At 40.9% G+C, this 19,725-nt stretch overlaps 2 protein-coding genes across 2 annotated transcripts; one reads left to right on the top strand and one right to left on the bottom strand.

Annotated features, from left to right (window-relative positions):
• The first annotated feature begins 1,766 nt into the window (after positions 1 to 1,766).
• On the top strand, positions 1,767 to 10,925 carry LOC142372029 (tripartite motif-containing protein 16). The gene is made up of 5 exons (XM_075454785.1): positions 1,767 to 1,858; positions 6,692 to 6,718; positions 6,850 to 6,912; positions 8,134 to 8,273; positions 10,173 to 10,925. Exons 1-5 carry the CDS (start codon positions 1,804 to 1,806, stop codon positions 10,575 to 10,577), a joined length of 690 nt encoding a protein of 229 aa, XP_075310900.1. The 5' UTR covers positions 1,767 to 1,803; the 3' UTR covers positions 10,578 to 10,925.
• Positions 10,926 to 11,087: 162 nt separating this feature from the next.
• On the bottom strand, positions 11,088 to 17,482 carry akt1s1 (AKT1 substrate 1 (proline-rich)). Its single transcript, XM_075454784.1, has 6 exons — positions 17,349 to 17,482; positions 16,105 to 16,840; positions 15,742 to 16,012; positions 15,520 to 15,603; positions 15,251 to 15,423; positions 11,088 to 13,434 (listed from the first exon to the last, which is right to left on the bottom strand). Exons 2-6 carry the CDS (start codon positions 16,495 to 16,497, stop codon positions 13,297 to 13,299), a joined length of 1,059 nt encoding a protein of 352 aa, XP_075310899.1. The 5' UTR covers positions 16,498 to 16,840; positions 17,349 to 17,482; the 3' UTR covers positions 11,088 to 13,296.
• Between the last annotated feature and the right edge of the window lie 2,243 nt (positions 17,483 to 19,725).

Genomic DNA, 19,725 nt, shown 5'->3' on the forward strand with positions numbered 1-19,725 from the left:
AATCATTGTGCCGCTCATCAGATTGTCTCCTCAAAAAATGAATCCCTTTTCTTTTCATTTCCTCATTCTGAGGTCATTTTAACAAAGGATTTGAGCTGTTCTGCAAATTCTTGCATCTAGGAAAGATGTGTGTAGGCGGGTCCTAAAAGATGTTCACTTGCATACTTAGGGGAGCTCTTCAGGACTTTCACAATGTGTGACATTAGGGTAACTGGTCTGTCGTCGCTGAGGGCAGATGGATGAGATTCTTTAGGTTCCAGAACAAGGATTTCCACAGCACTGGAATCTTCTCCTGACTCAGGATAAGGTTGAGGAGGTGTTGTCGAATCCCACTTAGATGTTCCCCACAGGCCTTCAGGACCCTGGGGCTGATGCCATGTAGACCTGTAGCCTTGTTGTGGTTCAGTCCTTCCAACTGCTTCTTCACCTGACTGCAGGACACAGATAATCCGGAGGGGGAAGAAGAAGAGGTCTGAATGAGTCCCGATGTTGGGGGGTGTTGGTGAGGCAGTGTTAAGATCCATGACTCAACTGCGGCTGACACTGTCGAGGTGTGACGGGGGAGCTCTGGGTACAGAGAGGGTGTGTAGCCGGAGGCATGGGATAAGAATGCCGATCATTGCAGTGATCTTTTTGTAAGATATAGTGTTGGGACAAGGTCATCTTAAATGCATAGTGTCGTCATTCTGATCTGCCCAAAAAATGCCAAGCAGAAAAACTTTGCTTTTCAAAGACTTTTAAAGATCAAAGTCTCCCAGTGCACCTGTTTCTGGTATCTATGACAAACAAGTAGTGGCAGAGATATCATTCCCGAAAAAAATGTTTTAAAGATGATAATGACTTAACCTGCACTCGGGGTTGCATACTTATTTTACATCCAATGAAATACTTGTCTTGTATTTAAGCAGAGCTGATGCAGAATCACAAGCGGTGCCTGGTCAGGTCAGTAAAATGACGAATCAGTGCAGACTGGGCTTTTGGGGGAGGGGGGATGCCTCCCTAACTTTTGCTTTAGTAGGAATTCTGGAAACATGCCAAGGCAAACGCTTAATGGGGACTTTAAAGCAGTCCGAAACAATCGGAAATATGGACAGAAATAAGCTTCATTATGAGAACTTTAAAGCATCCATGGTTACATTAAGAAAAGAAAATCCATGCAAGATTAAACAAATTTACTTGAGACAGCAGAACAGTCACAGTGGGAACATCTGCTGACATTCTAGTGACAAGCCTTAAGCCCTGCACAAGCAGTTTAGTACACTTTGCCCTCAGTTCCTTACACCAGCAGCTGCTGATGGATGGGATCTCAGGGTGATGACAGCCCCCTGGTGAGAATCTGGCAGCCATCTTACATATTCATGGAACACACTGTTCGTACAGAAAATAACACCTATAGCTTGTTTGGAGGACAGATTAAAAATTATTGGTCATTCATTCTGAATTTATAGAACCTCAAAGGAAAAATAGCCACAAATATGTTATCCTTGTTCATCATAAAGTTATGTGTTGAATGATCTGAGGTGTGTACCCGGTGCACATGCTCAGTCCATGTTTATGCAAATATGTGTGCATATATTGGATATACCAGGAACCGTCTCCATCAATCTGATCCCTTGAGGGGATCACGCGCTTCATGTGGCACGAATGTCCATTTGTGTAGCTGTTCCATTCAATCTGACCAAAACCTATACATGTCCCCCTCTCCGCTTCCCCCCTCCCCCTCCCCCCTCCCCACTCATTTGGAAGTTAATAAAAGTGGCCTTCTGATGACTACAGAGCACTATCCCAAGAGTACCTCGTCTGATGCCAAACAGCACCGCAAACACCAAGAAAATCATGCCTTTGCCCAAGAAAGCAGGTAAGAAAGCATCACCATCTGAGGCGTTACAGGCACCTTTGAGGCAAATCATACCCTGACCTCACTGTCAGGAGAATCAAAATATTGAAATGTAACTTATTATCAAACATGCCGGTTAAATTGTGGGATTTTATCAATTTAATTGATATTCTCTACTTCAGATAATTCAATACCATGTAAACTTTTCAAAGTATTTTTTTTCTCAAATGAATACAGAATGACAATTTTCTTTCCTTCTGTCTCCCTCTACAATGTCAACTGTGCAATTGCCCCGGTTTCAGATCTTAAAATTCACATTATTATATCACCACTAATCACAGAGATGTAGTTGCTGTATTACTTCTCACTCACACAACCTGTCACTACTAAGCAGCTAAACCTTAATTGACAGCTTGTCACAGTGTTTTATTACTAGTTTATTATGTGTTTCCAATGTTGTTTATTTGATGTTATTAAGTGTTCTCATGCTGACCATCCCTGTAAGTCAGCTCTGAGCCAAACATCCTTCCTCACCTTGGCTTCTGCCAGTTTTCTCAGGCCTATAAATCATGTCAACAAAGTGCACGAATGAACATCTCGCTGACAGTCTCAGTGTCACAGTCAGTTTCAGAGCTCATATTTATCTGTCTTTGGGGTCTTTGGCTGTGCATGTGTTGCTTCATTCTTCAACTGTCTTACGGGTAGATATTCTATATCGTATATATAGTTATTTTTGCTGCTTCTTTAGGATGTTTTTTACTCTGTGTATAACAGCTTACATGCCCAGGACATCAACATCCCCAGTCGTTGCTAATCCCTTCTCTGGCTGCCACATTAATGAAGTGTGAAATGCACATTTATTTAAGTACCAAAATGTAAATGCTCATATTGGTGTTATTTATGGCTGTTTGATTGTGGCATTATGTAACAGAGCACCTCCGGTCTCTGCACAAGTCTCCTCGAGTAAATTATGACATCAAAAGTTTACTTTGTCTTAAATGAATGTATGCAAAATTTGGCAAATCTAATGAATTAAAGAGATCATCTGATGCATGATGAATAAAAATACAAAGGACACGATTGAGAAATTTAATTTGGAAACATTTTGTTGAAGCCCACAGAAGTCGAAGCCAGTCTGCTCTCTGCTTGTTAACCCTTTTAAAGACCCCTGAATTCTACCCTTTTCCAGAGTCCTTCACCCATCTTCCATGCCGTTTATACCCCTTGCATCTCTTGTATGTTCATCATTTGCTGGGCTTCCAGCCAGGAAGACTTGACACTTGACAGGAACAAGGAGGATGAACATGGATCTCCCTCCTCCCTCTCATCTTCTGATCTTGCTGTGTCAGTGGGATGTTTTGAACCTGATCTGCTCAGATAATGTCGCTCTGTCCTACTGAGAGAGGAATCAGGGAAAGGAAAGTCTGCCTTGTGACCGTCCAAAACAAACAGTTCTCGTGAAGCATTCTGAGATCCATTGCTGACCTTTCAGCTGGACTGTGCTTAGCTCTTCACTTCTTTGAAGTTGCAGTATGTAACCATAACAAAGATCTATGAGACAAGAATGATTTTGGTCACAAAAGCTATGTTACTCTTCAACCCAAATAATCTGTTCTTATACTCTAGAATTAACCACTCGTGTACATTTCACGGCAGGTTTTTCTGCACAAGCAAACAGCTATATTACAGCTACAAAATGACAAAGAGGAAGATTACCGTTCTGAAGGCCACAAAGGAAAAGAAAGTGGAGGAATTAACAGTATAGGACGCTGTATCGTGAAAAGGGAATTGAAGAATACTTGTCATAGGAGCAAAAACATGAAGAGGTGAAAGCATTTTAAGGATAGCTGAGTGGCATTTCCTCTGATTATGAAGAAAAAGCTTATGTTTTACGAATGACACAGTGTCCCGAAGGCCTGGCCATAACTAATGAAATGCCACAGTTGCCTTGTTTTTTCTCAACAGGTAATTTAGCCTGCTGATGTGGATGCAATTGGCTAGACAGCGAACGTGACCACTAGATATTAAACTTTAAACATACAGATGACTGTTTGTGTAAATCCATCCTAAAATCTTAAAGTTATTCTGAAATGTTGTTGAGTTACTTGCTGAAATACCCTCTAAGAAATGGCCTCACCCAGCCATACATCCATTATTCCCGACTTGATTCATGTGGTGTCTTTTCATGCACCTCCTGCCCGTAGATATTTTTCTGCCTCACACTTCAGTCTCGCACCCCACTGTGTCCTAGATGTCTCTATTGCTGTGATGTCAAGTCATCAGTCTTTTTGAGTTTATCCCTGCGGGCTTTTCCTGTTTATCCAGCTGAGCGTGGATGGCCATCCACAGGGGGTTGAACTGAAATATTTTCAGTCACCCAACTTACCAGCTTGATATCTCACTCCAAATGTACCTAATGTGTTCACTCCTTCCCCTACACATAGACACCAGAGATGTCTTACTGATTTGTGGTTTAACCACAGTGTTGGATTTCTCCAAATATCTTCCTCGAATCTGAATAATTCACGAACCTTGTACACTCCAGAGGGCTTTTCTTTTATCATGTCCCTCTTTCACCCGCCGTCTTCCTTGATTGAAAAGATCAGAGGTGGAGGGGAAGAAAGACTGATGAAGTGATCTGTCACCAGTGGCTCTCTGCTTGCCCATTTTCCAATGACGGCATCATAACCTTTATTCTATCCCTCTTCACCCCGCCAAAGCTTTCCTCTTCGCCACATCTGCTGCTTAGCATTATGTACATGATGTAAAAATGTTTGAGCGCTTCCTTTTGAACTCAAAAACAGTGATCAATATAGACATTAACCAAGCTTATGTCCAAACTCAGATCTGATCTGTAATCCCAATCCTAATCTTTAGTGAGGTCCTGTTATTGTCTGCAAACTCAGTCAATTATCAGATTTTCTGGTCTTAGTGACTTCAGTTGTACTTCTGTTTGTCTTACTGGTTGTCCTGCTGCTGGCATCCTCCCCAGCTAAGGGTCATTGAGGCTGGAGAGGTTACATATCCTCTGGCTCAGACATGTCGCTGACCCTCCTCAGGCACATGCAGAGCCAGTAACGCTGAGATCAAAGACAAGCTGTCATCTTTTGTAAAAAGGGAGGCTTTCATTGGAAATGCATGCATTCATATTCATGTTTTCAGAATTCAGTTACAGCCACATAAACACAAAGCTTGTGAACTTTATATTTAATCGTTTCAAAGATCTAGTTGCATAATGTCATGAAACATCCCACAAATAGCATACTTGTCCAGATATCAACAAACTAAACACTCAAATCCAAATGAGATATGAATTCAAGAAAATATGGACATGCTTGAATACAAATACATAAATATGACTAAACTCTGAAAATGCATATACCAACAGTGATTTTAATAATGAAAAGTACAGCAATAAATGTCTAAATTCAGGTTATCTTAAATCTGAGTACATTCAAATATATGTTTTAATTATCAGTTATGTTTACAGATATTGTCTAATAAATTAACATTGACAGGCAGTTAAGATTAGGTTTGCCTTAGTTGTGGCGAGTCTGTTAAAAGATCATCCAAGCCTGTTAGAGGTATAGAAAATGGATGGATGGATGGACTTTCAATCATCAAATTAAGGTCTGAACATTGTGTAAGATCATCCAATAGCATTTTTAGATTCTGTCTTGTGTTTAGTTAATACATCGAGGTCTCTTTTCGTGTTTGAAAAACTAAAGCTCTTCCCTCTAATATAGTTACTGCTAAATTCAACAGACCACTATAATACCTAACCATTTTTCTACAGCTTGAATATTTTTAAATGTTTAAACAAATGATGGAAACACACGACGCATTACAAAATTGATCCAAAATCTTGCAACGCTCAACATTTGACAAGCAAATTGCCATGCATTGTTTACATCGATAAAGCAGGTGTCGCCAAGTGAAGTTGAGCTCATTAAAGAACATGATAATGACAGCTTTAAAACCTAGAAATGCATCCTGCAGTGAATCTAAAACAGCCTGAAGTGGACAATGTTTGGATATAAGAGGGGAAATGATATATTTAACATAATGAGCTATCATAGTTAATCATAGGGCCATATATCTCGTTTTAAGAATAGGAAGCCCGTTCGTACATCCACTAATTTACGTCAGAGGCATGACCACAGTTTGAAGCCTCTTTATATAGAATAAGAAGGAAATCAAGTGACAGCAGCAATGTAACTGTCTGATGGGTGAGTAATGATTCCTTATTTGAAATCTGAACCGCTCACTCAAGCACAGGTGACCAACACAGACAGGTGACTGATGGCGACCTATATGGAATTACACCTTTCTCCAAATATCGATGAGAAGATGACATGACTCATACACTGGAGGAGGAACAAAGGAGCAGATTACACACCATCCCACAGCATAACAAACACTCCCTCTGCGGTGTTGCAACAGCATCATATAGAAAGTATATTCTTAGAATGAGACCCCTGCTGTCAGTGTGTGTTATTAAAAAATGTGGGCTCTGGCCTCCGGATTTCTTATACTGAAACCTGAAGCTTGGAGGGCTTCATGAATCAGTGCTGAGCTGACGTTGCACACATGCACACTCTGATCTACAGTATGTTGAGAGCAGCAGGTGATTTACTGCAGATGAGTGGTGGTGGCAGCAGCTTTGATGAGTGAGGAGCCTACAGAGAAAGATGAAAAGGTTTGGAGTAACCAGCAGTGCCACCCTGAGTGCTCTGCATTTCACTTCTTTGTTATCTAAACTGATCTGAGAGGATTCTCTGAGCAGAAGCTGTGATTCTATACACAGTGTCTGCGGTAGATAGCAGTGAAATGACACTTCTTTTTCTTTTCCAGGGAGGAAAGGCTGCAATGGTCAAGAAGGTAAAGACCAGCATGGAGCATTTCTATGGAGAAGTCTTTGTAAATTGCTTAACAATGAGATCATCCAGGATGTCATCTTAATTACTGATAAAGCACTCTTGTTTAATGCATTTCCTCACATCTCTCTTTAGAAAAACTGCCACCATATGAGCCAAATATCCCTGAGCCAACCACCAGGGCTGACTTCATGAAATGTAAGGCTGTTTTACCTTCTTAGATTTTTAAATACGTCATTGTTCGATTTTACTGTGCATTAATTACCCCACTGCAATAATTACAACAGCAAACATGTTTAAAACAGACAGCATACATGAAAATATGGCTTATTCTTAAAGAAAAATGCAGTTCTGGACTGAATCTGGACTGATTTACTACAGCAACCAGCCAGTGGCTGTGTTTTATTGTTTTTTGTTGTACATTTTATTTGATTGTAAAGTATTTTTTCAAATGTACTCTATAAATAAATTTGGCCTTGACCTCGAATTCTTGAAGCCGAGAGTCTCAGTTAAATGCAAACACAGTAACTTGTGTTTAAGGCCAAAAATCAAACAAGATTTCCCATTTTTGCAAGTTCCAAACTATAAAGAAAATTCTTGGATTTTTCAAGATGGGCTCTTTTTTTCTTTGTATTTAGGTGTAAAATACTGATATTCAGAATAACCCTTTTGAAAGGTTCAAACTGTCATGAAAGATAACATTTAGGAAAGAAAGTTTTGCTTCCTCCAGTCTCAGTAATGTCACTCCTGTTTTTGCACAGGGAGGTGTGTTATATGGTGTTTAGAAAAAGGAAAAATCACACTGTTGCTTATCAAACCTGACATATTTCAGTGGTACCTTATGATACAGAGGAACTGCTTGCATTTATTTATTTGCCCATGACAGAGTGGAATATGTAGCTAATTTTTGACTGTTTATTGACATTTATTTGAGCCAGACTATCCAAAGCAAAGCTCCCATAAAGTATAGACAGGATGAGGAAGAATTTAGACTCCAAATAAAACCTTTACACAGTCTTCAGCACATCTCTGCTTTTGAAACAGATTTTTGAGATTTTCCTTCCTTTAAACAGAGATCTTTTCCATAATGCCGTCAGATAATCTGACTCTGTCGGTGACATACCCAAGTACTTTGATGTGAATGTTGATCCTATCATTTTTTCTTTCATGCTGAACATGTACTTTATTGCAGTAGAAAGCAAATTCTGAACATCTGAAACTTTTAAATTCAGCTACCACTTTACATCCAGGTGAGCTCTGTTCTGAGTGTCCCCTAACTTCTATCTTGGTCACATTCAGCTTTTGAAACAGAACCTTATTCTAAATTCTCGATCTAAAGTGTCTTTTTATAATATTATAACACTATAAGACCCTCAGCCTTCTGTTCTCAGTTTGTATATCCCCAAATAATGTTCTCAGACCGGTTCCCCCTCTCTCTGGATGATAAAACTGCCCAGAAGCTGCTGTGGATTTCTGAGGGTGGCTCCAAGGTGGCCCGTACGACTGATGCAGTCTGCCCATATCCCAACAGGCCTGAGAGATATGAAGACTCCCCACAGGTAGGCCTAAGACTGAAGGAAAAGGCCCACTTACAGTGTCACAGTCTTAATTTAGTTGTGTGTGTCAGAATGAAATTAAGACCAAACCAGAGCTTTTCACACAGAAAAAGTGCTCCTGTGGCTGATTGATCACTGAGCCCAGTTTTTCAGGTACCCCAAATCCTCTTTATCTCAGCGGTTGAGAAATTCACAGGTGTAAGGTGCTAAATGGCATAAAAAAGGAGAAAAAACAAGTAAATTTGTATTTATTATGTACTATTTCATTTTTATCTCCTTTTTGAATGTTGAATCATTTTACCTTGAACTCATAGTTATGATACATTAAGTATCAATCCGAGACACGACTTTTATCAAATTCAGTCATTTCAACAATAGCCTATAAGCTTCTTAAGACATTATGGTGTATAAAATCTGGAATCAAGCTGGAATGTTTCTAGTAATAGATGCTTAATATAATTGACTACATAACTGAGTAAAAACAAATGTTAGAAAAAGCACTAAATGTTTAGGATTTGAAGCTGGAAGAGGAATTTAAGTAAAAGTAAAGGTACCATTATTTTTACTGGAGTACACATTCGTTCACCTGTGTCCACTCATATATCATTTTGTGAGATTCTTGTTTTTTTTTTAGAATGCATAACTAGGCTACTAGGTTACTGCTAGATTAGGCTGCAACTGATAGTTCTTTGCCTTATCAACTTATCAGTGCTTATTATGTTAGCGACTAATCAATTCAATCCTAAAAGAATACCTGTTTTCTTACTACAGTCTCTCAGACTTAAAACCTGATGAGTCACACCAAACCTAAAGCATTACTCATCTTTCACTGTGACATGACTCAGCTTTTAGAAGCCGGAACAAGAAAGTCATTGACGTTTTTGTTTGAGAAACTGCTTAAAAGATTCAGTGTGTGGGATGTAGTGACATCTTGTGGCATAAATTGCACATAGCAACCAAACACAAAAGAAAATGCTTAAAGCTGCAGTCTGCAACTCTTTTTCAAGCATAATGCCTGGAACTGTCCGGGGATTCTGAAAGTAGTACATTAAATACCCCAATACAAAAAAAAAAGAGTTCTCTAGGTCCCCTATATGTCCCGCTAGGTCCCTCCAAAGCCAGCAGGTTTGTTTACAAAATTGCAGACCGGACCGGTAAAAGGTAACCAATCAGGTTACGAGCTGGGCTCTGCTGCCTGTCAATCACCGATTGTGCACGCGCGATACAAGGTAGGCTCGTCCCCACGCTTATTTATCTAGACTATTGAACATCATTACGGGCTAGTCTACTTACTGTGTCTTCCATGATCGCAAATGACAGGTGAGTTGATGAATGAGGAGCCGTGTACGCGAATCTGGCGTGCACGTAGACGTGCACGAGTTCTCATGTGTTTTGATGGGGCGGGACAGGAAGTTGAAAAGCTTTTTATTTTTTGGTTAAAAAATAAGCATTTCTTGCATTTTGCGACTACGGAGGTCACCGTTTTCAACTTCAAGTGTTCTGATAGATCATGTAAACTCTTAAAATGCCAAAAATTAGAACTTTACGTATGACAACAACAAATCCTGCAGACTGCAGCTTTAAGAGCCAGTGTGTGGTTTGTCCTTTCTGGACTACTGTCCGAGTATGATCTGCAGTATCTTTTGATATAAATTACTCAGATTCCATGAAACCACACTGACAAAAACATAGTTATGAATATCAGATTTCATTTCTGCCAATAAATCCTTGAAAATGTCACATACAGGAGCTTAATTGTCAAAACAGATGCCTTCAGGACAACCTGTGGATCACTCCAATTGAACTCATTGTTAGAGCTTTAATTCTGATATTCACATTAAGTGACTTTAAACTGTTGCTCACTAACACAAATGTATTGCTGTGCCATGTCACACCTTTCAGGTGCTGTGTAAGGAAGGGTTGCTGGGTTGTCGAGGCTACTGGGAGGTGGACTATGATGGCTGGGTGGTGATCGGGGTGGTCTTGGAAAGCGCACCCCGGAAGAGCCAGGATGGAGTCTGCGGCTTAGGGGAAAATAGCAGCTCCTGGGGCGTCGGCTTGTCTGGCTCCTGCTACCAAATCTGGCACAACAGCGAGAACATGGAGTTCCAGCTGCCCTCGTCCTCCACCATCGGCGTCTACGTCGACCAGCCTGCTGGCATCATTAAGTTTCTCTTGGTGGAGGGGGAAGATGAGAAGGAGGTGCGACTGATTCACACATATAAAACCAGCTTGGAGGGAAAGGTTTTTCCCGGGTTCTGGATTGGCGCAAATTCCTTCTGTCTTATTCATAAAAATGGGCAGTGACTCAGAAGAAGGATTAGCACAAGTGGGGAAAACAGAAGGGTGAAATGTGGGGAACAAGTGTGGGAGGCGTGAAGCCGAACTGAAGCTTGTGGTGGTATCTATGTAGATTTTGTCTGCTTTCTATGAATACATGAAGAAGCTTATTGAGTTTATATCACACTCCAAATCCCTAACTGTTTTATTAAATATTGCTTATGTGGAAATGTACATGCAAGGTAGATAAACATGCTAGGTTTAGGGTCTATTTATTGCATATAAGCCTTTGAATTAGCTGGAGTGCTTGTTTGATTTTAGCCTGTATCTTTTTTATGTTCTGAATGTTGTGCAATAGAAAAACATGAAACTGAATTAATGTGTGATGCCACGTTATTCTCCACTCACGTAGGTTGCTGAGACCCTCTAGAGGTCTATAATAATATTGCATCCTGAAATGTCTGCCAACATGAGTGCACAGAAAGAAGACTCTTCTCTTGGTGTTGCTTCTTTATTTAAAACATGAAAGTACTGAACTGAACATTTATTTTTTATTTATTTTTATGTCAGAGATGGACACGTTGCCTTTCAAATCAATTCCATCTCTCTTATTGTCTCACACACACACAGTTTTTTTCTCATTCATTCAATCATTTCAATAACAGAGCAAGAGAAAAGAAAAAAAACAATACCATCCCCTAGAACTCATTATTGATATACAATCATTCTATCAGTCAGTCATTCATTGGCAAAATTAAAAATAGGCATGTAATGAGGAGGTGCTGGTGTCCTCTGCTCACATCTCAAAAGCCGTAAGCTTCATGTTAAATCAACCTTTTCTGTGGTTTCTACCCCTGCATAAAAAGGAATAGACCTGTTGGTCATCTTACCCGGTACATGATGCAAGTTAACAGTTCAAACTGACCTCATGATTGGTCTCTGAAAGGTCATTTTTGGAGTAATGGTACATGGTCTCCTGCCAATCAAATCTGGACTCTGTCTGATACTTTCAAACATTCAAAGAACATTTTGGAAATGAGTTTTCTCTGCAACAGACTGATGAAAACAAGGATACTGCCGGCTGTGACATCTTTGCTTTATGTATGGACCTGGATCCAAAGGGCTTTGGGCCAAGATGATTTCTCCACATCGGGTTCGCATTTATAGAACAGTCTTAGGTGATTGATTTAGAAAATAACAGTTATGAAACCTTCCTTTGATGTCGAAATGATCTGGTATCTAAGGAAAGTCTTGGCTTTCATGTAATTTTTCTGCTGGTTATGTGAAGGCAACACAGGTTGGGTTACATATAAGTTTAAGCCTGTGGGGAAAGTTTGTATGAGCTTTATGAACAATGTGAGAGCAGTTACAAGTGTGAGAGTTTGTATTTCTCTTTCTGGTCGTGGCAATTCTCTCTTTGAGGGGCTATCAAAGCAGGTGCAGTCAAAATAAGCTGATTTGACATTTCTCAACCTCTGGTGGTTAAGTTACAAATAAGATTCATGAGTATTGTTTTTTTATGAATTGGATGTAAGCACACCATCGGAAAACAATCTTAAGACTATTTTATAAAGGGGAAACCCCTGCTCTGAGTGTTTTACAGAGTTTCTTGCTCCAACATGATGGATTCAGATGAATGAGTCTTGACTCATTCAGCTGAATCAGGGGTGTAAGATCAGGGAGACATCTGAAACATGCAAGAGGGGCCCCAGGACCTGGACTTGGGAAAAACTCAGGGGAAAAACCACAATCCTCTCATTTCTGGCAGCAGCATCGCAGCCTTTCACAGTTTTTTAAGCCGGAAAGCTGAATAAAACTGAGAAACGCCACGTCTCCACCACCATTTCCATCATCTGCGACCTGTGCTCCAGCTTGTTTAATGCAGCCATCTCTTTATCGCATGGCGACTGCGCTTTGATGAGCATCTATTTACAATGACTGTTAAACAGAATCACTGTGGAAATTTGGATTTACAACAGAGAAAATGGAGACCAATTATTTGTAGCAAAATGATGGCAGTAAAAAGCACGAATGCCACTAATATAATACTAACAGTGGCATAAAGAGACATCTGTGGCTTGGACCAAGCTCCATTTAATTGCCAATTAATCAGATTTTAAGGATAATGATGCGTGAATGAAACCCAGTTTTCTTTGAACTTATTGATTCTAACATCCCATTTAACAAAGCTGAGGGCGGCATTAATCTTTGGATTCAACAACTGAGAAGAAAGAAAATAAAATCTTTAACAAATAACTAAGTATTTGCCACACATCTCTTAAAATGAAACAGATCCTGATGTTTTTTCCCAAAGATCTAATCACTTCACAAGTAATCTGACCAAAGGACAAACCTGTCAAAACTACTTTACACACCGTTACAGAGTCCCCGTTGTTCGGTGCTGCGGGCCACTATGCAGACATGTTGATGCCCAATCCGAATGTAGTGTTGTTGTCCGTGTAGTAGCTATCAATGCGAGATGTTTGGTGACAAAGCGTGGGGGTAGTAGTGTTGAGAATGTCATTAGTGTTGATAACATTTCTTCACGACAGTTACTCCTGAAAGCATGTGCCGATAATTTAGGTTAGTGAAAGATAAATGGAGATACGAGCTTTCACACGGTTTCACTAACTGTACGTCACGTTTGCCAGAAAATCCAGGTCTCTGCTCATCATGACAACTTCTCTCCAACCCTCTGCCTCTATCCCTTTCGGTTTCTCTCTGCTCTCTCATCATCATCTCCCTCTCAGTGCTTGAGAGAGAAGTCCCCTGTGTTGAGACGGGGTCGTGGCAGAGCCCCGAACATCTCCGTGCCGTCAGTGGCTCCGGGGGCCAGCAGGGCTTTCATACTGGCAGCGATGTGCTCCAGGTCAGCACAGCCCACCTAAGAGACCAACACACAGGACACTTCGTTTTAAACCTGGAAACAAAGATCGTCTTCAGACTGCTTTCAGCCTTTCTGACATTCTGAGACGTTACTTGCCTAGAATGACCTCAGACACTTTTACGGTCACATGAACCGAAGAAGCCGCTGTGGCTGTTAGCTGGTGGATCAGTCGTGAGAACTGAATGGCGTCTTTGTCTTTGGACAGAATGAAATATGTCAGGATCAACTGACGCCTAAAAACAGCTAAAAACAACAGTTGCCTGCCTGTAATGAATTTTTTCAATTAAGCTAACACACATTTTCCTTCTCTCAGGAGGATTTGTTTTTGTCACATGTATTCTTAAGAACTTCTGCCAATCTGACAAAGCATGTAACAAGTCTGCACATCACCCTTAAGAATAAGTATGTTACCAGACCAGCTCTGCAGCTCTTACTGATCTTACCGGCTATCGTGGATTATATTAGACTTCTAGCCTACTTGCGTAAACAGTTACCAACAGTTAACACCGTCTTTTACATATTTCCCCCTTTTAAATTGCTCCAGAAATGATTTCACAACAGGTCAAACTTATTAAATGACAGCAATCTGATAAAAGACATTAAGCTGGGCTCATGTTCTCATGCACTACAGGTTCACCAGCTGTCAGAGTCAGTGTAACTTGGTGTGGTTGTCTTTAGGTTGCCTGAAGATTATAGTCCTGATATGAAATGGGCATATGGGCATGTAATGGCAAAAGATGAAACCATGATTAAAATAATCCACACAACTTATCTGCACAGTTGAAACATAATAAGGAGCAGAGGAAACACTAGTTGCAATACTCATCTCAACAAAGGTGAGGATTATTTTTCTTTAATAGTTTAAATGTTTTTAGATAAATAGATGTTGTCAAAAAACACAGAAATTAAACATGCTCTATGCAAGAATCGTCCAGAAGAAAAAGATTGTACGTTTAGTTCCATTTGTTTGAATGGAACATATATAAACATCATCTTATTGAATCCTAAAGTCTGCTCATCATCAGAAACAGTGTGCGGAGGCTGCAGCTGTTTCCATCCAGTTGTGAAGCAAATTTCAGGCAAACTTTTTAACTTTTTGCAAAACCATCAGGCTCACGTGCATTACCTGGTTGGGTGTAAATGAAAATAGGTGGAGTAGTGATGTTGGCAGGTGGCAGCATAGGCTAGACTACACGATTGAAATGAACAGAGTAGCTGGACAAAAAACTTCAAAGCAGAAGACAAACAAAACCAAGAGGAAAGTGGACAATTGACATTTTTTCAGGGATTCTTTCACCTGTCGTAATTTCATGTGCAAGAATCGGCCATGTTTGCTGTCCAGAAGCAGAAAGAGTTGATTTCATGTGGATAATGTGTTCAGTGGAGTGAGTGGCATGCACTGTACGTCGGCATTTCCACCTCACATGATACACCACAACTCTTCATCAAAGAAAGCAGAAACCAAATCAACTGAGCCACAACCTTTTTGTTCGTTGATGTTTTTCCAAATTTAGCCGTTTCCATCAACCTTTTCTAATGTGCGACTTCTAAAATGCCCATCAAAAAACCTTGATGGAAACTATTGTTTTCAACCAATTCTATGTCTGTGACTTCTGATTTATAAAAGTGCCAATACATTTTTATTTCAAACAGTAGACCGAAGTTGGCCTGACCTAACCAGACTCAGGTTAGGGTTTGCAGCACAGTAAAAAGGTGAGCATGGCACTTTTCCATCTAAAAGACAAGGGAGTCCACGAATCTCCCTTTGCAATGCTGACAATGTGCAATCCTTCTGGAAACAACTTGTGCTCACCCGTTCGCCACTGTTACTGTCTCCCTGAGCTCTGGTGCCTTTGCAGCCCCACACAGGCACGGAAACGGGTAGAGAGCGGGCCAGAGCCATGGGGTGGGCATGGCGGGCCGAGAAGGCTGGCTGACCCATAGCCATGCCACGGGATGGCGGCGGGGCGTCCTCGCTCAATGACCCTGGTGTAGATGGAAAAGGGAAAGTGGAAGTCCTCTAAATATATATCGGTGCATCTTGTAAGTGAAAACTTTCAGCGAGTACAACAAAACTCTCACCATCGGTGCTTTCCTCTTCTCCATCAGACTCAAAGAACGGCTCACAGTCCCGAGAAAGAGAGTCCTCGTCCATCGAGAAAACGCCTGAAACAAAATCAGAATCGAGACGTAATATATTGGAAAGTTTCATTCAGGGTGGAAGCCACCTCTCCTCTGTGTGCTGCATTGAAGGAGAACAGTGCCCACCAACAACTAACAACGATTTACTATTCCATTCCTCACCAGCACTTTCATTGCCATAGGGCCGTCTCTCATCCATATCGTCCTCCTCCTCTTCTTCATCTTCACATTCTTCTTCCAAATCCACGATCCCAGACCTCTGTCTCCCGCGCTCGGCCTCCAGAGCACTCCTCTCCCGCTCCCTCTCTCCATTATCGTTCTGCCCACCACCCTGCCCACTCATAGCTTCTGAGCTGTAGATCGACGGGTAGCTTTGGGAGTACAGTCTACTATTGGGACTGACTCCACCCACGCCACCCTCACCCGTAAAGCTCTGTAACGTCAACAGAGAACCAATCACATTATGCACGCAAACCTTCTGAGCGAACATCTCAGCGTGGCGGGCATTACAAGCAGTCCACTCACCTCCCTGTGTCCGGGGTCAGAGGTCAAGTTAACCACCACCTTGGTTCCTCCCTCTTCTCCGGCTTGGCGTGTGTGCTTTTGGGCGGTCAGCATGGTGGTGGAGTGCAGCACGCCAATGTCATCCATGTACCGGCGTGCCGACTCAGCCAGAAATCCCTGACCCCACACGTTATATGAGAAATCACACTCCCTTGGAAAGGCAGCGCTGCCCTCCCGTTTCTTCCCTCCTTCTCCTTCTCCAGTCGACAAGCGGAACTTCTTACAGGCTGTGAGTATGGCCAGGTCGCAGCCGGACTTTTGGCAATACGTCTCCGCAGCAGAGAGCAGCGCCAGCCAGCTCTCTTTGTGGTTGTCTGGGATCTCAGGCTCGGACATCTGAGTTATGGAGGCCATAATGGTGCTAAGTACTGTTTACAGAATCTTTAACTGGACTGGCTTGATGAGATAACTGAGTGATGCTGATGAAGACTTTTGAGGATTTAGACCCAGATAGTGTCTGAATCGGGCACGGAACTTAATAAAGTACTGACTTTGGTAGGTGGGATGCGTCTGACTTGTTAGTTTCTTGCTGGTGTAGTTTGCAGACAGTTTTTGCACTAATGAAGATGCGGGGGAAATCAGGAACTTATCAGGTAAAGAGGCACTGGGTGACTTTAAGATATGGTACTTTGGGCGGTGTCCTTACACACTGGAGAGCCAGGGGAGAGAAGAGATGTTGCCAAGTTGCTGGTGATATCTGCAAAAATAATGCGAAATAAAACAAAAACAACGTCAACTGTGAGACTTTAAAATGTCAGGACCTTCCACGGAGTGCTTCTTCGTTGTGTAAGTTATGCTTATGGATCGATAGACCGATTGCACACGTTTACATTTGTGTAGATAAACATATAAACCCGAACAGTCTGTGTAGTGTCTGTCGCAGCCCCCACCTCCTCTGCAAAACACCAACTAATGCTAACAACTGTAGCTTGTGCAACGTTAGCGCTTTGCAGAGGCTTTATTCTCTGCTGACCCCCTTCACCGCCGTCTTTGGAATCACATCCACCTCATTTCAAACTGCATGCTTTAGATTTATCAGCCCGGCTGCTAACGCTGCTGCAGCTGTTGTTGTTTATCTTGTTGTTTGTTCAGTGTTGTGTGCAACCTCCTCATGATGGAACCACATTTCACCTCCATTTTCAGGCTTAAACAGAAACTGAGACACGGCACTATGGATCACACAACGAAGGAGGATCTTCACTCACCCTTTCAGTTTCTTTCTTTCACGTTGCCAGATGATAATCGAGCCTAATCTTCTTTTAGTCATACGTATACTGCCCTCACCCACGGTTTCTCTCCCCTAGCTAAGCTTGACACCAGTGACAGCAAGCTAGAAAGCTACAATTGCAACGTTTCCGGTTATCACTTTCAAAATAAAAGCCTGCTTTGCCGCTGCTTTTTTTTCTTTTTTTCTCTTTATAAAATAAATGTTTTGCTCCGGTTTGTAATTAAATAAGGACTTTATTGTTAATTAATCTTTGTTTAATAATCAAATTGTCGTAAATTTGGGATACTATTACTAAACGTCAAATCTACTGATTCCAGATAGTTGCAAGCATTACTGATTCATAAGCCAGAGGATCACTTGTATTTGTAAAAACGTTTCTAATGCGTGTCAAATGACAAATTAAATGAGTTACTATCATCAAAATGTTTGTTTTCTGTATAATTATTCAATATAAAGTAAATATGTGCTATATCCGGTTTTGTCTCTGGCTTGACGCCGCTCTAACGTTGCCTGTTTACTGACCCACAATCGGACGCACGTCGTACACGTGATCAGAGTCTGTTGACGGGCACGTACTTGCCATGTCTTCGTGCGCGTGTGGCTGTTCGCTCATAAACTGCCTTTCCGGCAGCACACACCATAATATTCCCTTTTATTGATCAAGTAAAGTCTTAATCTGAAAACAAAAAAGTTGCCTCAGCCCTAAGGTACACGTGGTGGAAAATCCTGTTGGATACAATTATTATGTACTTATATTTAGGACTCATAGCCTGGCTGGAATGTTATCATAATGAATAACAACATGAATAACACGGATGCTTTGATTTGTCCACCTTTGTGAACAGCTGACTCATTCGAGATAAGTTTGACCAAGTTTTTGTAAGACACGAATAGTCTTTTTTTAGTGATAGATAGATAGATAGATAGATAGATAGATAGATAGATAGATAGATAGATAGATAGATAGATAGATAGATAGATAGATAGATAGATAGTCTGAACTGTAGTTAAAAATACAAGTTAAAGATATATTTAGACTTTTTTATATATTTGAAAATCCTTCAAAAGTTGTGTTCATTTTAACATTTGACTACTTGACTAATGTGTAGCCTATTGCAGATATCATTAGGTTAGTATCCACAATGTTCATTCTATCGAGAAAGAATGCAATTTTGGTCATCTGAAAGTGAAAACCCAACACACATGAATGGGAAATGACAGGAGAAATGACGTAACTGTTCATTGTGGATAGAAAGAATGTCATTTTAGATATTTGAAATGTTCATTGTGACAAGGAATAGTATAACTACGGATACCTGCATTGACAATCCTGTCCAGTTATTATAGATCATTTCATATGGTGCATCGCTGCTCCTCGGTTCGGGCTGTGAGATACGAAGTGGGGTCAAACAAACTTCACTGATTCAACAAGCATGTTAAGCACACGCAGAGGTGGCACTGAATCACATCGGTTTGGTCAGTGTGAACGAGGCAAAAAATGTCAGCATCACTGTGTCAAACTGTTAGAAAAAAAGGAGGTACAACTAACCTCTCAGGAGGTGCATCCACTGTCAGCCCTGTTAGTGTGTTAAACTGTTGTCATTGGTGTCATATTCGGTATGTGATTGGAGGTTTGACATATTGTAAATGTTTGAAAAATGGGGCTCCTAACAATCATATTTCAAATGTTGGGTTCATTCAGGTTTTTCATTTCAGGTGAGAGCACAAATTGCTGTGTTCAGTTTACTATAGTTCCACATTATCAACAGTCACACTCTACAAAGTACGTACTGTGTACCGCATGTATGAGGTATTCAGAATAAGACACCACATGAGACTGGCTAACATGATATCATGAAGTGCAAGTCATTATGAGTGTGATTATCACATTAGTCACAACCTGTCTGCCAGAAACTCAGTCAAAGATATCAGTCAATATCTATGAATAGAGTCCAAGAGAGGATTTACACTTGATATAAACATGCATCCAAAGTGACAACTTGTGATTGATGTTACTTTCTAACCTGAACTTTATAATTACAAGAATTCAGATACTCCTGAAGTTTTTAGATCCTCTGCAGTTTTCATCATGAACCATCAAGAATGTAAAGACAAGCCTGAAAGCCTGTAAGTCCACCTGCTCACTGTAAAAAGTAACTGCACTGTAACCTACTGTAATGCATCTAAGCGCCTCCCTCTGCCATCTTAACCTTTGGATATGTGCGCTAATCTGTTCTCTTTATTGTCCCTACAGAACTGAAGACAAACAAGAAGTGATGGGTTTTCTGTGCACGATACACCCTACACCATATTTGGATCATGCGTACAGAGAGTAAGTATTTTTTTTAAAGACC

The sequence above is a fragment of the Odontesthes bonariensis genome, chromosome 21 (genome assembly GCF_027942865.1).
Source record: "Odontesthes bonariensis isolate fOdoBon6 chromosome 21, fOdoBon6.hap1, whole genome shotgun sequence".
Lineage (NCBI taxonomy): Eukaryota > Metazoa > Chordata > Actinopteri > Atheriniformes > Atherinopsidae > Odontesthes > Odontesthes bonariensis.

What these genes read in the sequence shown, in the direction of transcription:
- LOC142372029 (XM_075454785.1), top strand. Translation starts at nt 1,804, where the DNA reads ATGCCAAACAGCACCGCAAACACCAAGAAAATCATGCCTTTGCCCAAG. An exon ending in CAGGGCTGACTTCATGAAAT is followed by an intron (nt 6,913 to 8,133) that starts GTAAGGCTGTTT and finishes TAATGTTCTCAG; the next exon opens with ACCGGTTCCCCCTCTCTCTG. An exon ending in GATATGAAGACTCCCCACAG is followed by an intron (nt 8,274 to 10,172) that starts GTAGGCCTAAGA and finishes CACACCTTTCAG; the next exon opens with GTGCTGTGTAAGGAAGGGTT.
- akt1s1 (XM_075454784.1), bottom strand. Translation starts at nt 16,497, where the DNA reads ATGGCCTCCATAACTCAGATGTCCGAGCCTGAGATCCCAGACAACCAC. An exon ending in CTGACCCCGGACACAGGGAG is followed by an intron (nt 16,013 to 16,104) that starts GTGAGTGGACTG and finishes TTGACGTTACAG; the next exon opens with AGCTTTACGGGTGAGGGTGG. An exon ending in AGAAGAGGAAAGCACCGATG is followed by an intron (nt 15,424 to 15,519) that starts GTGAGAGTTTTG and finishes CATCTACACCAG; the next exon opens with GGTCATTGAGCGAGGACGCC.